Source organism: Callorhinchus milii, unplaced genomic scaffold (assembly GCF_018977255.1).
Source record: "Callorhinchus milii isolate IMCB2004 unplaced genomic scaffold, IMCB_Cmil_1.0 Scaffold2, whole genome shotgun sequence".
Classification (NCBI taxonomy): Eukaryota; Metazoa; Chordata; class Chondrichthyes; order Chimaeriformes; family Callorhinchidae; genus Callorhinchus; species Callorhinchus milii.
The window spans coordinates 9,364,500-9,382,209 of record NW_024704743.1 but is presented as its reverse complement, the minus strand read 5'-3'; the positions used below and the strand labels follow the sequence as shown (position 1 = coordinate 9,382,209).

Below are 17,710 nucleotides of genomic sequence, written 5' to 3'. Positions count from 1 at the left end.
AATGTTCTTGCACAGATTGGCTGCTGTCTTTCTTTTAATGCAACTGGGAGCTGGTATGACTCGTTTCGTTCAGGGTTTCAGGGTTTAAACTTTTTTTTCAGATGTACAAAGTACACAGTCACTACACTTTATCCTGTGAAGCGCTTTGAGATATCCTGGTGTGAAAGGCACTGTATCAGAAATCACAGAGATTCCATCCTGTGTGAAGGGTGCTGTCTAAATTTGCAAGTTGTTGTTCTTGTTTCTTGTATATTAAATATAGGCTAATTTTGTTTTCGCACTGCTTTTTCAACTAGACCTGTGTGTTTTGTATTTGTTTTTGCCATGTTTTAACCCAGGAGGCAGATAGAACAAACTCGCTTGGATGTTTACTTCTTAAAACAAATGTAACCCATAGTTTATATTTGCTCAACAAGCAGAGTTCCCAGTACAACCTAGTTGGCGTCATTTTGATCAGTATCTAGCTATCACAAGGCATTTTGTAAATAATGCTTTTGAAACATGAACTACAATGTGGAAATTTAGATGAATGTTGGGTTTGTTGCTTTTTCCAGTGATGGGGTTTAATTTGTGGTATTAGATAAGAAGATAATAATCCCTCAAAAAAAACAATAATAAAATTGGTCACTTCAATCCACGACTGTTTGTGGGACACTGCTGTGCACAATTGGCTGCCACGTTTCACCCACAAATAGACAGTCGATTCACTTTGCAGTATATTCTGTGAAGCGCTTTGAGACGTCTAGAAGACGTGAAAAGCGCCATATCAGAAGCAAGGATTATTATAATATAAGTTATCATTGAATTTCTGAAACATTGTACGTGTTAAAGAATACACATTTGATATTCTTAGAAAGTTTAGAATTACACATTTCTTAAGAAATCTGTTAAGAAATACTACACAATAGTCAGTTATAATAATGGTAATCCTTACATTTGATATGGCATGTGTCACATCGGCAGAACATCTCTTCACTTCACATTTGGTAGCTTCCATGTTTTTGCATTAGAAAATTATGCATTCAGTCTTATTTATAGGACCATAGATGTCAGTCTGGCTCAGTTGGTAACATTCTCACCTCTCGCGAGATGAAAGGCGCAATAGAAGTGTAATTTTGTTACTGTTGAGTTAGAAGATTGTTGTTTCAAGCCCTACATTGGGACTTTGAGACTCTTTGCCTTGGCTGACACTCCAGTGCAGTCTTGGAAGAGTGTTGCATTGATGAAAGTAGTGGCTTTTTGATGAGATATTAAATCTGTTCGGGTGGACATCACAAGTCCCATGGTTCAATTCAAAAAGAGAAGGGAATTTCTCCTAGAATTTGGCAAACGATCCCCCAGGTAAAATTGGTCATTCACTTCATAGGACATTGCTAAGTGCAAATTGGCTGCCACATTGGCAGCCACCATTGAAAATAAACAATCACTATGCTTTACAGCAAATCTTGTGAAGTACTTGTGACTTTCGATGAGGTAAGGTGCTATATCAAATGCAGGTATTATGATTCTAAGGAATTAAACTTCTAATCTACATTGATGTTCCAGTACTGTCCTGAGGTAAGGCTGCATTGCTGAAGGTGCAGTGTTTTACTTCAGGTGGGAGTATTCTAACATAGACGGGGACAGCAGACTCCTGCTGTGGGACTCCGCCATCTTTAGCTCGGACAAAGAAACTGTAAAAGTTGTTTTCCGGACCAAAGAGATTTTCTTTGGTGATGACCCCAGAAAATGAATCGATTTCCAGATTTTCTTCAACATTGTCAGAATCTGCCTCAATAAAATAGACAATTGTCCCCAACTCCTCCCTCGGCATCAGACGCCACAATCTGAATGACTGAAGATCCCTTTGAAGCATATAAACTGATATTTACCTTACACTCTGCAGCTCAGAACTGAAGCACATTATCATTTTCATCAGCGAAGATCACATTGATATTACAGAAAGCCATCTTGCCACCACCATCTAACCTGGTGTTAGTTGGTTGGCGGATTGCTTTTCCGGGGATAATAATTCTTTAAAAAAACCTATAGTAATTTGGTCACTCATTCCACAACTGTTTGTCGGACACTGTTGTGCACAATTGGCTGCTGAGTTTCATCCACAAGTATACAGACAGTCAATTCACTTTCCAGTATATTCTGTGAAGCACTTTGAGATGTCTAGAAGACGTGAAAAGCGCTATATCAAATGCAAGGATTATTATTGTTTTCTCTTCCTAAATCTCTCTAATTTCATTGATTTTATACAAATGTATAAAAGATTATACACCACAAATGGATGACACTTTACATCGGTCAGTGTTAAATTTCTATTGCATGTACCTTACCCAATTATAAAGCTAAACTAGATCCCACTGCTCTCAAAATCAATGGATAGCTCGCTGCCTAAAGAGCTCACATCTCCTCTGCTGTTCCCATTATGGCTTGTAGAGAGGGGTGAGCAATTTGAGCCTTTCTTGATGTGATTAGGTGCTATATCAAATACAAGGATTATTATTATTATTATTATTATATTATTATTATTATATTATTATATTATATTATTATTATTATAGAATAAATGCTTCAAAATGTTTGACTATATAAAGAAGATCACGAAATAGGAAAGTTTAAGGATGTTGACCAAAGACGTAATCGAATAGTTATATTTTCAAGACAAGATGAGAGAAAGGAACACAATAATATTTTGGAAGCAAATTCAAGAGGCTGGTGATTAAAGGGTACGCCAACGATCATTGAATGGAAGGAGTGGGTAGCAAGCAGTATACCAGAATGGAAAGAGAATAGAGCTGGAAGAAATTGCATTGGTGAAGGGGGAAGGATTTAGAGGTCAGGTTCAGGATGTGAAAGTGACCTGTGGAATTACTGGGAAGCATTAGGTCATTGTCTGTTGCAGCACAATGATTTCCTTAATACAATTAGCACTGGGGATAATGCCTGTAGTTAATTAATGAGCAGTCTAGTTCAATCAGTTCTATTTAACACGTAGCAGTAAGAACATGAATGTGGCTGAATGTTTGTTACGTGTTGCGTAAATGGTGGTTTGTTTGTTGCCATGTGTCATCCTCTGCACAGTAACTGTTGACGTGATAAGTCTATATATACACGACTGTTGAGAATATGAAAAAAGCTCTTCTTGGCATACAAGTTTGTGAGAGGAACAATAACACCAACAAAATTACATTTGTAAAGTGCATTTGTAAAGAGGAGGACGTCCCAAGGCGCTGGACAGTCAGTGTATCGTCCGGTCTACAACGCAATCTCTGAGCTGGGGGTCGGGATTGGGGAGGTTGGAGGGCAGGGGGGGAAGGCGGGTGATCGAAAGTACTGTCAAAGAAGAGGGTCTTGAGATGCGTCTTGAAGGAGGCAAGGGAGAGGGCGAGGCGGAGGGACTGTGGGATGGAGTTCCAGAGAGTGGGGGCAGAGTGGCAGAAGGCCCGCTCGTCAGTGGTGGGGCGGGCAAATCGGGAGACGTGTAGCAGGCTGGAGCCCGCTGAGTGGAGGGAGCAGGCAAGTTGGTAGGGGGTTAGGAGGTCACAGAGGTAGGTGGGAGCAAGGCCACGGAGGGCTTTGAAGGTGAGGACCAGGATCTTGAACTGTATCCTCTGTGTGATGGGAAACCAGTGGAGTAAGGAGAGGATTGGGGGTGATAGGGTCACGGAGCCTGGTGTGGGAGAGGACTCGGGCTGCAGAGTTCTGGGTGATCTGGAGGGGGAGTTGGGGAGGCTGACAAGCAGGGAGTTTGCATAGTCAAGCCTGGATGTTATGAATGCGTGTATTAGGGTTTTGGCGGCCTGTGGTGTGAGAGATTGGCGGAGCCGGGCGATGTTGCGGAGGTGGAGGAAGGTAGAGCGGGTCATGGCACAGATGTGGGCTAAAAAGAATAGTTGAGGATCAGAGCTTAACACTTTCAAAGTTACATTTTGCTCTTCTGCAAAGCACAAATGAAATGCAGATTTTATTTGGGCATTGCAGACCGGATGATACCCAGCTAGGGTGCAAACCCTTCACCGTCCAGTGCCTTGGGAGGTCCTAAATGAAATTTGTTGTTGGATTGGCTCATTGATGAAGAAAGCTCTTATATTTATTGAAAGAGAGAATTGGCATCTTTATAGCACCTTATCGTATCAAAACATCTGAGAGCTCTTTAAAGTAATAAAGTGCTAAGTGTAGTGACTGTATTTGAGGACATACATTGCTGAAGGTTAGAATCGAGGGCTTCCTCTTCCTGCATTATAGTTGCTTCCATCTCAGCCTCAGGCTCCATTGTCACATCAATTTTCCACCTCAGTCTCCGAGTCTGATAATCCCACAGTTGTTTGGACAAAGCCAATAGGAAACACCTGCAATTAAATTAACCGAAACGCTCATGCAATCTGACATGCACAACATCAGAATAGATGTTTTTTCTATTGTTGCATTAAAATATACCCTGTCCTTGTGCAAACAATAGCAACAAATGCAGAATTAGTTCAAAATGTATTTGGCCAAAGTCATGTATGTAGTCTTGATCAAAATCTGAGTAGCCTTTTTAAGAATTAATAGAAGTACTCAATTTGTACAGGGCTTAAAATTTACAAACTCTGACGTTCAAAATTGTAGGCATTATATCAAGAACAAGGATTATTGCAGTTATAACTTTAAGTCACTCAAAAGGACTCGCAACATTTCTGTAAAGTGTGGTGGCCATCTGTGTATTTCTCGGCAAATGCAGCAGCCAATTTGTGCACAACAATGTCCCACAAACAGGCATCAAGTGAATGACTAATTTTATCTGGGGAATTATAATAATAAGAATAACAATCCTCACTCTAGTGTTTAAATTCCTCCACACCTTGGCATCCCCCTATCTCTCCAACCTCCTCTCTGCTCACAGCACTACCCGCTGCCTCTGCTCTACTGACTCCAGCCTCCTCCTTCTCGCTCGAATCCTCCGCTCCACCATTGGCGGCCGTGCCTTCAGCCACTACGCCCCGAAGCTACGGAACTCCCTCCCTCAATCCCTTTGCCTCGCCTGCTCTTTTTCCATTGCACCTGAAAACCGAAAGGCGCTATCAAACCTAATTTGTTGTTGTTGTGGTCTCAATGATGGATTGACTGTGTATTTTGTGAGCAAAACATGGCAGCCAGTTTATGCACAGCAATGACCCACTAACAGCCCTGGAATGAGTGACCGATTATATTTGGGGAATTATTGGCCAGGACACTGGGAGAAATTCCCTTCTCTTTTCAAATGGTGCCATGAGATCTTTAACATCCACCTGAACAGACAGACGGGACCTCGGTTTAATGTCTCATCTGAAGAAAGGAACATTCAACAATGCAACGCTCCCCCAGCACTGCATTGGAATGTCAGACTGGACTGAGTTCAAAATCCCAACCTGGAGCTTGAACCCATAATCTTCTAACTCATGATGTCTCTTAATAAGTCTCTTAAGGCGGGTTCCATATAAGTCACAAGCAACCTTCACCCTAAGTCTGTGTTACAAAAATAGAGTAAAAGTCACAATTGCTTCATGTTTTGAAATAATAGTCTTCTTCATTTAAATCAATGACTTTCTCAACTGGCACCATTCCCACCCCCCTAAAAACAGCTGTTTTCGCCTCTATCCTAGAAAAAAACCTTCCCTGACCTATCCCTGCCCCATCTCCAACCTTGCGTTCCTTTCCAAGGTCCATAAAGAGTTGTTCCTCCCAGCTTCATTCCTTCCCCTCTTGCCACTCCCTTTACAAACCTCTCCAATTGGGTTTCCCTGCTGCTCACAGCACAGAAACAACCCTGGTCAAGGTGACAAATTACATTCTGTCCATCTGTGGTTGGGGCTCCCTCTATCTCCTCGTCCTCCTCGACCTCTCCGCTGCCTTCGACACTATGGACCACTCTATCCTCCTCCAACAACTAACCTCTCACCTTTAAGATTCTGTTCTTGAATGATCCAGATCCTATCTCTCGTACCGGCCTACTTTGTCTCCACAAACAGCCTCTCTTCCAGCCCCTGCATCGTCTCATGTGGTGTTCCTCAGGGCTCTGTCCTTGGTTGTCTCCTCTTCAACCTGTATATGCTCCCTCTTGGTGACATCATCTGCAGACATGGGGTCAACGTCCACATGTACGCGGATGACACGCAGCTCTATCTCTCTGCCTCCACCCTCAACTCCAGGATCACTGACAGACTGCCTGTCAGACATCAAGTCCTTGATGAGAGCCAACTTTCTACAGTTGAAAGTCAGCAAGAACGTCAGCCTGATTGGCTCACACCCGCGCCTCCGCACCTTTGGCACTGGCAGCATCACCATTCAGGGATGCACGCTCCACCTCACCAAGTCAATCAGGAATCTTGGCGTCTTGTTCGACCCTCATCCCCCCTTTTTTTCCACATCCGTGCCATTACCCGCTCTACCTTTCCTCACTTACGAAACATTGCCTGACTCTGGCTCACCCCTCAGGCTGCCGAAACCCTCATATAAGCCTTCATTATATCCAGGCTCGACTATGCTTGTTGAGCTTCCCAACTCTTCCCTCCACAAGCTGCAGATCATCCAGAACTCTGCAGCTTGTGACCTCTTCCGTACCAGACTCCTTGATCCCATCACACCCATTCTTGCCCGGCTCCACTGGCTCCCCATCCCTCAGAGGATTGAGTTCAAAATCCTCATTCTCGCCTTCAAGGCCCTCCATGGCCTTGCCCCTTCCTACCTTTCTGACCTGCTAACCCCTTATCAACCTGTCTGAAGTGCTTTGAGACGTCTAGAAGATTATTATTATTATGTCTGCTCCCCCCGTTCAGCAGACTCTGGCCTGCTCCATGTCCCCCACCTGGCTCCAACATGCGTGGTTGGGTCTTCAGACTCTCTCTCCCACCCTCTGGAACTCCATCCCACATTCCCTTCACCTCGCTCCCTCCCTTGCCTCCTTGAAGGCACAACTCTTCAAAACCGTCACCCTCTCTGCCCTGCACCCTCCTGGATCTTCCCCCACCCCACTCCAGCTCGCGTCTTAACCCATGACTATTCAGCACCTTGGGATGTCCTCCCACCGTGAAAGGTGCTTCACAAATGTTATATTGAATCATGTTGTATTTTCCACATCTGTCTTGTCTCAGTCTCCCAATTAGGTTTTTGTATTAACACCTGCACGGTTTAGACAGATTTTCCAAGATCCAAACATGATCTTCACTTATTAGAGCTTATAATGAAGGTAACTTGTGCTGTACATTATGCTCGGATTCAGTCTGGCAAGTGAATCCTGGAGTCTTTCTGATTCACCTTTTTCTCTCGTCTTTCAAAGCCCACCTCAAGACCCCCTCTTTGGCTCTACTTACATCTTCTTTCCCCCCTGTCCCCCACCCCACTTTTCCCCAGCCGAGGTGCTCAAATAGCTGTGTAAAGCATTGTAAAGTTTAAGATCTACCTCTTTGCTCAGCGTCCAACCCTAGCATTGTGCAGAACTCCGAGATGCTATCCTGCCTGAAGGGCACTATATAAACGCAAGAAATTTTTGGTTGAAATGTCCTTCCAACATGAAAGGCGTAATAAGAATGTAACTTGTATTGTAAATGCTAAACCAGTTTCATTGAGATATAATTATTACACCACATTTTTGTCCATTATAGTTGTAATTCTTACATTATTGATATTTTAAATTATTTTAATTAAAAAAAATTCCTATTCTCGCAATTTGCTCCATATTCTCCAATTAGATAAATTATGATTATTGCCAAGTTATCACAGGTAACCTCAGATACTTGTAATGCAAGACAGATGGTTTGCGATGAGATATGTATTTTCTTGGGTGCCGTAGTCATGTTTATATTCACAAAGCACATGTTAATTACAAAACATAAATTGGCCTTTTTACATCATTGGCACCAGTGCTGCTCCCACAGACATGGTTTCTAAAGTTGTTCTGCTGAGTCCCGTCTGGTGCTGAATGTGCGCTGCTCTCTTATTGTTTCCTCTTACTTAACCTCAGTGCCAGGGCCCATCTCCTCCCCGTGTGGAGTGCTTTTTCATTCATAGGAACATAGGAACAGGTGTAGGTCATTCAGTCCCTTGAGCCTGTTCTGCCATTCTGTTAGATCTGTACCTCAACTCCAATTCCCATCCTTACCCTATATCCCTGGATAACCGTACCTAACAAATATCTATCCATTTTCTATCTTATCTTTTTCATTCACTCATGTTCTCCAGATGCTGGCAGTTCAGCTTTGTTGGAACTCCATCTCACTCTCTCTTTCTCTCTCTTCGTCCCACCTTCTCTTTCATTTCCTTCCTTTTTTTTTCCTTCCTTCACAACAACAACAAGATTACATTTGTATAGCACCTTTCACGTCGCGAGGATGTCCCAAGGCGCTGGACAGTCCACAGCATTTCAGAGCTGGGGTCGGGCGGGAGAAGGGAGGAGAGGGGAAGAGGGGTGGCCGATGGCATGGTCGAAGAGGAGAGTCTTGAGGCGGGACTTGAAGGAGGCTAAGGAGGGGGCGAGGCGGAATGACTGGGGGATGGAATTCCAGAGGTTGGGGGCAGAATGGCTGAAGGCTCTCCCACCAATGGTGGGGCGGGTGGGTCGGGGGACGTGGAGCAGGCCGGAGCCGGCTGAGTGGAGGAAGCGGGTGGGTTGATAGGGGGTTAGGAGGTCGCAGAGGTAAGATGGAGTGAGGCCGTGGAGGTCTTTGTGGTAAGGACCAGGATCCTGAACTGGATCCTCTGAAGGATAGGGAGCGAATGGAATCGGGCAAGAATGGGGGAGATGGGTTCACGGAGTTTGGTGCGGGAGAGGACACGAGCTGCAGAGTTTTCACCTCTCTTGAACTCATGCAACATTGACTTTTGTGGCACAATTCCATAGGCCTGCCCTCTAAAACGTCAACAAAGAGACTGTTCTTGCTGTGCGAGTCCAGACAGACAGTACACTGCTGACAAGCTGTTCAGCTGAAGAGTGCACTGAACCTTAACCAGATCCTGTCCTCAGCCAGTGTCCACACACACATCTCATCACTTTCCAGCCCTGAGTGGTGCCTACAAAGAGGGATTTTTGCAATGTGGGAATTTTTCTGCCACATTAAAACAGTTTGCAAGGCACATAAGTTGTGGCGTGCATTGATGTCACTCTTGTGCATTACATTTGGTTCTACATATTTATTTTTAGTTTTGCTTTAATAGTTACTATTTGGAAGTATAATCGCGAATGCGGATATCACATTAACTGCAATGCAACCTGAGGCAGAGGTTTAGGCTCAACGACCTTGTATACAGTACTGTGATTTCTATGCTTCGAGGCTTGTGTGCCATTGTTCCGGGACAGACGCCTGCTGAAACTCTTCAATGACCAGTGAATTCAATCCTTCTCAATTCTGCGTTGTGCACTTGCAGTGATCTGACTTTTTATGCGTTTAAAAAAACTTTTTAAAAAAAACTCTTTCTACCCACAGTCACAGTTTTATCTGACGAGTGATCTCTGAACACCACTGTGCACAGCTGAATGAACCCTGGGACATTTGAATCAACTCATCCGAATAGTGTTTAAATTGCACATAATAATAATGATCCTTGCATTTGATATAGCGCCTTATCACATCTTAAAGACATCTCAAAGTGCTTCACTGTAAAGTGAATTGACTGTATATTTTGTGGATGAAACGTGGCAGCTATTTACGCAGTGCAGTGTCCTACAAACAGTCGTGGATTGATTGACCAATCTATGATTTTTTTGAGAAACCGAACAATATTGTTCATTTTTAGAATAATGATGATAATCTTTACATTTGGTATAGTCTTTCACATCAGGATGGTGCCTCAGAGCGCTTCACAGGAAGTACTGTAAAGTATAATAATGGTTAACTTGTGGACAAATTATTAAAGCTATGTTGCCTTCAAATCAGAGCCAGATTAAGGGATATGGGAGGGGGACTTAAACTCAAGATCAAATTTGGAGGCCTTTCATACTGTGCACATTAAACTTTGTGTGGATCACAAGCCACATGTTGATATTTAATACGAAATTTTGTTTTAATACATTTAAAAATACTTATAAATGAACATAAGACATTTTAAAAGCATGTAAAGGTGCAAATGACAGGATAAAGTGATTAAAAGCTGATTTACCTACCGTTTATACGAAAAAATGTCACAAGTGCATCAGCTCCATGTGCTTTTCCCAATTGTGATAATCGTTTTCAGCTCATCGGTTCTGATGACATATAAGCATGAGTATGTACATCTGACTCGGGCCTGGTTTGACTTTTTACTGCTGTTCTACAAATAGTTATGGTAATTTTAGGTAATCTAATAATAAGCAGAGCTAAATTTTCAACGTGATATCCATATCTGGGGCCCCTCAGACCTCGGGGCCTTAAGCCATAAATTAGTAGGTTCATTGATTAATCTGGGCCTGCTTCTAATAAATCACAGAATTTGTTCCGTTTCCCCTCCCACCTTCCCCACAATCCAGCCAAGTGCTTCTGAGTCCATCAGAGAGAAACATTGTCAGGAGCAAAGGGAGTATTGCAGACAGCAGATAGTCATTGAGGGTGAGGGGGGGAGAAATTATTGACCTATGCTTTTGCGAACATACTGACCAGATATTTCTCAAGTGGCAGAATTGTTTGTTGTGTTTAAGTCAGTTTAATGGTAATTTTTTTTTACTGTTTATCACCCTCCTCCTGTCGTATACACACACACGCAAATCCCCAAACACCATTGCATTATTTGGTTTATTTCACATTAACAAATGCGTTCATTGTTGTTGATGAATATTTTCTAATTGTCTCTCATACATAATAATTATCATCATTTCATCCAAGGTTTCATTCAAGGACCCTTTGGGTCCTCCTCACCTGAAAGGCGCTATCCAAATATAATTTGTGGTTTGTTGTTGTTTCATTTGATACCGCACGTCATTGTGATAAGCTAAATTGTTAGCCAGGACACCAGGAGAAATTCCCTTCTCTCTTTGAATAGTGCATGGGATTTTTAATACCCACTTGAACAGGCCAATGAGACCTTGGTTTAATGTCTCATCCAAAGGATGGCACTTCTGGTAAAACAGAGACTGAGAGCTCAAAATCTAGACTATCTAGATATCTAGACTATCCTAACGTGGGTTTTAAACCCATGATTTTCTGACTCCAAGGCAAGAGTGCTACCAACTGAACCAGACTGACACCTGTTGGACTTGTTGTACTGTATTTGCAGAAAAGTTTCTATTATTATTTTGGCTGACATGGGAGATGGTTCTGATTTTGTAACGAGACAACTTGAAATCCATGTTGGGAATTATACTCATTACATTTCATGTTTTTGCCTATGCCTAATTAATCTTCAAGATAAGTGGAAAAACATGTGAGAATAAATTTGAAATTCCTTGCTCTTATGTAAATTTCTTCTGATTTTAAGAATAGGAACCAGAGCTCCTGTCTGTGTGATCAGTAGCAATTTATGCTGGGGTTACAATTCTCTGGGTTCTCCCACGTTTCTTAGTGGCTGCATTTTGACTTACATAAGAGTCCACTGACTATTCAGCCAAGTGTGAACATGGGTCCACAAAGTACACAGTCACCACAATTTACAGTATGTCCTGTAAAGCGCTTTGGGATGTCCTCCCGATGTGAATGAAATGAAAGGATTGTTATTGTTATTATTATGGGAACCAAGCCTGATCCGATCCTCACTGATATCTAAACATGAACTTCCCAATAGTCATTCCCATTGGTGGCTTGTACTAAATCAAGTGCAAGGATTATTATACTGCAATATTGGTTTTAATTTCTTCAATGAAAACCTCTTTACAGAAGGTTTTTACTGCTGCATATGTAGCCTTGTCCTTTGTTGCAACGTGAATGCTAGAAACTTTGCTTTTTCCAGCACTGTGCTGCCTGAAACCATTGTGTTCCTTACTTGGTGGGGGGATAAGGGAAGAGTAACACAAAAGTTTTCTGTTCTTTTGCAAGTCATTTTGCAGATTATTCTAGTGTGGTCTATGCTTGTGATTGAAATCACCAGATTCGGTGGTAGTTTGGTGCAGAGTCATTTGAGACTCTAGTACAGTTGCAAATTGATGCTTAAAAGCTAGAAAGTGGGGCCTTGAAAGGTTTGTTGGATGATGATGAGTCTTGTGATGAATGTTCATCCCTGGCAGACTTTTCCAATAAAGTTTCTGCAATCCAATTTGTTCTGTGATATTATGTTTTATTAACTTTGCTGATAAAGTCATGTGTAACCTTCAGCTCTTTGGATGTTTTTAGAAATGTCAGATTTTCTGTCCCAAAATGCATCTTTTCATTAGTACAGCAATATTTAAACATTTTACAGGGAGACACCACGATTCAGTGCCTCAAGTCTGCTTACAACGAGGGCGTGTCCTGTGAACCTGTATTACCAGAAGTACGGCTTGCTTTGGGATGTGACCCTGCGTGAGGGGGCGCTATATAAATGCAAGTTGTTGTTGTGCGGCTTGCTTTTGTTGTGGATCCGCTGGCTTTCTGTTCTAAAAATGGTTGTCCTTGAGGTTGTCAGGTTATTGCTGACCTCATTTGCTGCATGCTGCACCTGTGCACTATGTGCTGGAAGGAAGGGCATGAAGGGATTTGTGGGCTAAGTGTGAGCATATTGATATTGGGAGATGGTGGAGCCTGGCGAGAACTATGGTGCCCACATTTCTATCCCAGTTTAGATGAACACAGCACCTGCTGGGGATAAAACCAAGGACTTTCTCAGCCTGTTTGATTTTCTCAGCTGCTCAGTGAGTAAAGTGGCTGAACCATCGAAGTAATGTCAAACATCAAGTCTTTTATTGGATAAATATAAAAGAGAATAGGGAAAAGGCTGGGGAGTGGGACCTAGACTGTTAGATCTCACAGAGAGCTGGCACGGGCACGATGGGCCAAGGATCCTTTCTTGTGAAAAAATTATTTTGATTCTGCTACATTTTTAATGACTTTTGTAACTCGGTGCAAAGCTTGGAAGAAAGTTGCAATCTGCAGCCACTGCGTCAGGGTCAGGTCACACCTCCCAATTCCCTCACAATCGCTGCATATTTATACCCTAAATCCCATGCAATTTCTTACCAAGGAGGAAGCCTACGTGTTAATAGGGAAATGTTAATGCTGTCAAACTACTTGAAGGCTTGCCAGCTTTTTGTACGAGATGAAACGAGAAGAATGAAAGGAGATGTTCAGGGGCTCCACCCATTCCAGTGGAGCATGTACTTGGGTCAAATAATGGGGGGAGGAGAGAGTAAGTGAACAGGCAGCAGACACCATGGCGTCCTTGACAGCATTTGGGTGCTGTGTGCCTATGCGGTTGCCCGTAGTTTAAGGAATTAAGCGTGAAATTTCAGATCACAGGGGAATGGTGAATAATTGTGCAGCCTCGTGGCTGTCTGACAGCAAGCATCAGCGGCATTGTTGCTTGTTGGTCTCGGACAATATTGGCCTAGTCATTGCATTAAATTAGCCTAACCAGCTTCAGATGATTTAGGATTTGACAAACCAGATCATTGTGAAGCACCATAAGGATTTAGCAGCTTAATTCGTGCTCAGAAGGAAAGCAGCACATTAGAAGCATTATCCCTTGGAAGGCCCTGGTGTATATATACTGTGAATATATATATATAAAAAAAGGGTTACTGTTTATTACATAGAAACGTGGCAGGTGACTGGGACCTTTTGAGGTCCTGTTAATGAGATGAGGATCAGCCCTGCGACAAACGGAGCGGTAAAATCTTTGTGTTTAGCCAACCTGATTTTAAAAACATCTGTCAGGACGATGCTGCTTGTTATTTCTTGAACATCAGCAGCAAAAGTCATTGTTATTACGGCTAATTGTCCATGGGGTTCGGATTCACAGCAGCTGACATTCATTGAAAGCCTTCGAAATAGCTGGCTATTATTTCTAAAGAAGAGCCTGAGAATCTGTTATTCTGTGTGAACGGAGCTATATAAATGCAAATTGTTGTTTTGTTGTATTACAATAATAATATTTATAACCTTTGCAATTGATATGGTGCCTTTCACGTTGGAAGGACATTTCAAAGCACTTCACAATGTTTACTGTAAAGTGCAGTGACTATGCATTTGTAGGCAAACCCGACAGTCAATATCCTACAAGGCGACATGAATGAAATGATCAAGTTTTATTCCGAGTATTTAACGAGGATAATCTACAAGCCTTTCCCCCACTTTGAGTGTTGACTAAGTGAAGGGGATAGTGAGATTTTGTTCCCTCAATGTAGAAATCACAATGGCAACAATGTTACCCATGTCTAACTCATCTAACATAGTGAGCACCTTTGAATTAGGATGGTCACTGCAGGAGTTGAGGGCAGATTAGACGTTTATTCAGAGGGTTTTTGGAATATAGAATGCTTTGATGCACGTAGCTGTTGAAGTTGAGACCATAGCAGTGTTGAAAAGGGGATTGGACAAAACATTTCAAGAGGAGGAATATTAAAGGGTGCGGGAAAGAGCAGGAATTAAGATTACAATGATAAGGTGAACTTGTTGAGTGCTTTTCACATAGGATGAATCTCTTAAAATGCTGAACTTTATAATAAAGAGCACTGAGTATGAAAGGTAGAATTATTGACCAAACATAAGGCAGAAGAAAGATGGTTGAGGAGGCTGCGGACATTTGGCTGGAAGCTTGGCCACCATTGGAATAATAATAATAATAATAATAATTCTTGCATTCAATATAATAATAATAATCCTTGCATTTGATGTAGCGCTTTTCACGTCTTCTAGACATCCCAAAGCGCTTCACAGAATATACTGTAAAGTGAATTGACTGTATATTTGTGGGCGAACGCGGCAGCCAATTGCGCACAGCAATGTCCCCCAAACAGTCATGGATTGAAAATGACCAATTTATTATTGTTTTGTTTTTTTGGAGGGATTATTATTAGGCGTGTGGAGTAAGGAAACTTGCCCAAGGTTTCGCCCTGCCTGGAATTGAACTCAGGTCTCTCACTTGCAAAGCGAGTGCTCTAATCACTGAGCTACAGGACTCCACAATATAGTGCCTCTCGTGCACCAGGCTCCGTGACCCCATCACTCCCACCCTGGTCCGACTCCACTGGCTCCCCATCCCCCAGAGGATTGAGTTCAAGATCCTCATCCTCACTTTCAAGGCTGTCCATGGCCTTCCCCCTCCTGCTCCTCTCTGACCTGCTGACTCCCTACCAACCTGCCCACTCCCTCCGTTAAGCGTTAAGCGGGCTCTGGTCTGCTCCATGTCCCCCGCCATCGTCGGCTGGTCTTTCAGCCTCTCTGCCCCCACACTCTGGAACTCCATCGTACGGTCCCTTCGCCTCGCTTTCCTCCCTTGCCTCCTTCGAGGCCAGTCTCAAGACCCTTGTCTTCGACCATTCCTTTGGTCGCCCTCCCACCTCTCTGCCTTCCCTCACCCCTACACCACTCCTCCCCCATGCTCGGGCCCCGACACCTGATTGTTCAGTGCTTTGGGAGGTCCTCCCGACGTGAAAGGCACTCTATAAATGTAATTTTGTTGTTATTGCCTTATCACATCTTCGAGATGTCTCAAAGCGCTTCACAGAATATACTGTAAAGTAAATTGACTGCATATTTTGTAGAATGGAAGAGTATGGTGCAAGCTGTAGAACTGGAAGTTAACTACTAATTAAAGTAGTTAGTTTTAGTGGATGAGGTGGCACCAGGTTATGCTCGTTGGATCGAATGGCTTTCTCCTAATCTGTAATCTCATAAATGATTCGCAATTGAATTCACTATCGCAATTGGATTTGTAGCCCTGTTGAGCCCTTAAACGATGCATAGCCATTGGAGGGATTTATAATGTGGTACATTCAAACATTTTCAAATATGTATAAAGCAAGTGCAAATACGTTTTGGTTCTTAATTGAAAACTTTTTTTTCCTTCTCCAGCTTGTAGCCATCTTTGATGAACAAGATCCTCACCATGGTGGTGATGGCACCAGCGCCAGTTCGACTGGCACCCAGAGCCCAGAGATGTTTGGAAACGAGTCTGTATCAACGACCATTTCTGCCTTCCAGCCATACCAAACATCAAGCGAGATTGAGGTCACGCCCTCTGCCCTCCGAACAAGTAAGTCCTTTTACATATGTCTGTATGGGTTGTGCAGATATACAAGAGAAAAAGTTGATAGACCTTTTAGAAATTCGCCCATTTGATCTTGCGTCTTCTAAATAAAAGTAAGTGTAGGAGTTTATAAACAGAGCGTTTGTTTCAGAAAGCAATAAGTGATTTATAGTTCAGCCGCTGAAACGGGAAGGGAGAAGCAAACACAAACTATTAATTATTATCTGGAAATAACAGTTGGTTTTAACTACCCATCCTTCTCTTTCGGGGAGCTGTTTCCATGTAGCACAGACTGACTGGATAAACACCTCTTCTTCTTTAACAGTTGTATTGTTAGTGTTTCTTTTCCCCAGCAACACAGAAAGTCTCACTTTTACACCTTTTTACGCGCTGTTAAAAATGAGAGATGGGTTGCAGGTAAAAGACATCCAGTGTCAGCATAGACTTTCAAATGCCCTGATTATTCCTCCTAAATTTTGTAATATTGGAACTCTTTGCTATTTTAGTTGGACAGAGGTATTTAAAGGGAACGGGGCAAGTGTTTGAAGAGAATTAATGTAAAAGGGAAAGAAGGGAATTTGGGATTCAAGGACGAGATAGATTAACCACACCAGCCGGATTGGCCAAGCGTGTGCTGTTACTTCTGATTCTAAGTCTGACAGTAGTACATGATCAATGTCCATGCAGTTTGCTTCTATATCCCATTGAGATTGAAGTTAAACTTCAGTAAAGGAAATAGTTATCCACAACCATAATTCTGTTGGCTAAATGTGAACGATTGAATACAGATTTTCAGGTTGAATTTTTTTAATGACCTTTTTAAAAATGTTTTCGCTCAGTGCACACTCCTCGATATAGACACAATTTCAACAATCTTCTCCCGACAATATGAAAATCAATTTTCACACACTAAGAATGCAACCTCAAGTAGCCATTGTCTGTCACTGTCACTTTAAGTGGGCTTAAATGGATCATAACTTGCCGAAGTGCAACAGAGGGCGATAAATCTTGCAAACGTTTGGCTAAACAGAATCTATGGCTTGTGATAAATTCCTGGTAGCTGAGGGCTGCTTTTTGTTGAAGTATTGTATTAAACTGAAGCATCGAATATTTGTTTGTCCTGCCCAAGGTAGTCACAAAGAGCAGCCAATTCTAAAATGCAGCCCCTTAAGGCTCTGCAAAGGTGAGCAACAAGGATGATCTCCAGTGATTAGAGGGATGACTGATGAGGAATGACTGGATGAGCCAGAATTCATCAACCTTGAAAAGGGACATCTCCGAGGGCAACCCTTACAGAGTTGCTAAAAAGATACTAAATGGGATTGAACAAGTAAACTCAGAGCAATGCTTTCAGATATGATAAGACAATAGGACAAAGAGGCAAAGGTTCAACGTTTAAGGAGGGATAGTGACAACATGAAGTAATTAATGATGCAAAGAATAATTGGTAGCTGGAACAAGTGGTAGGAAATAGTAGTAGAGGCCAGGACTACTTAAGAAATAGCTTGATGCTCTGATGGGTTGATGGTAGTGTGGGTATTCAAAAAGGAACAGTTCAAATGGGTTAAAAAGAGCTTCTGCATTCTCCAAAATAATAATCCTGGCATTTGATATGAAGCTTTCCAAATTGGAAAGA

At 42.4% G+C, this 17,710-nt stretch overlaps 1 protein-coding gene across 1 annotated transcript in view; it reads left to right on the top strand.

Moving 5' to 3' along the window:
* The window catches only part of LOC103185189 (partitioning defective 3 homolog), a 524,401-nt gene that overhangs the window by 194,689 nt on the left and 312,002 nt on the right, over window positions 1-17,710 (top strand). The window contains exon 3 of the mRNA XM_042331877.1: window positions 15,900-16,080. Coding sequence (XP_042187811.1) covers window positions 15,900-16,080 — 181 coding nt within the window. The remainder of the gene's footprint in view (window positions 1-15,899; window positions 16,081-17,710) is intronic.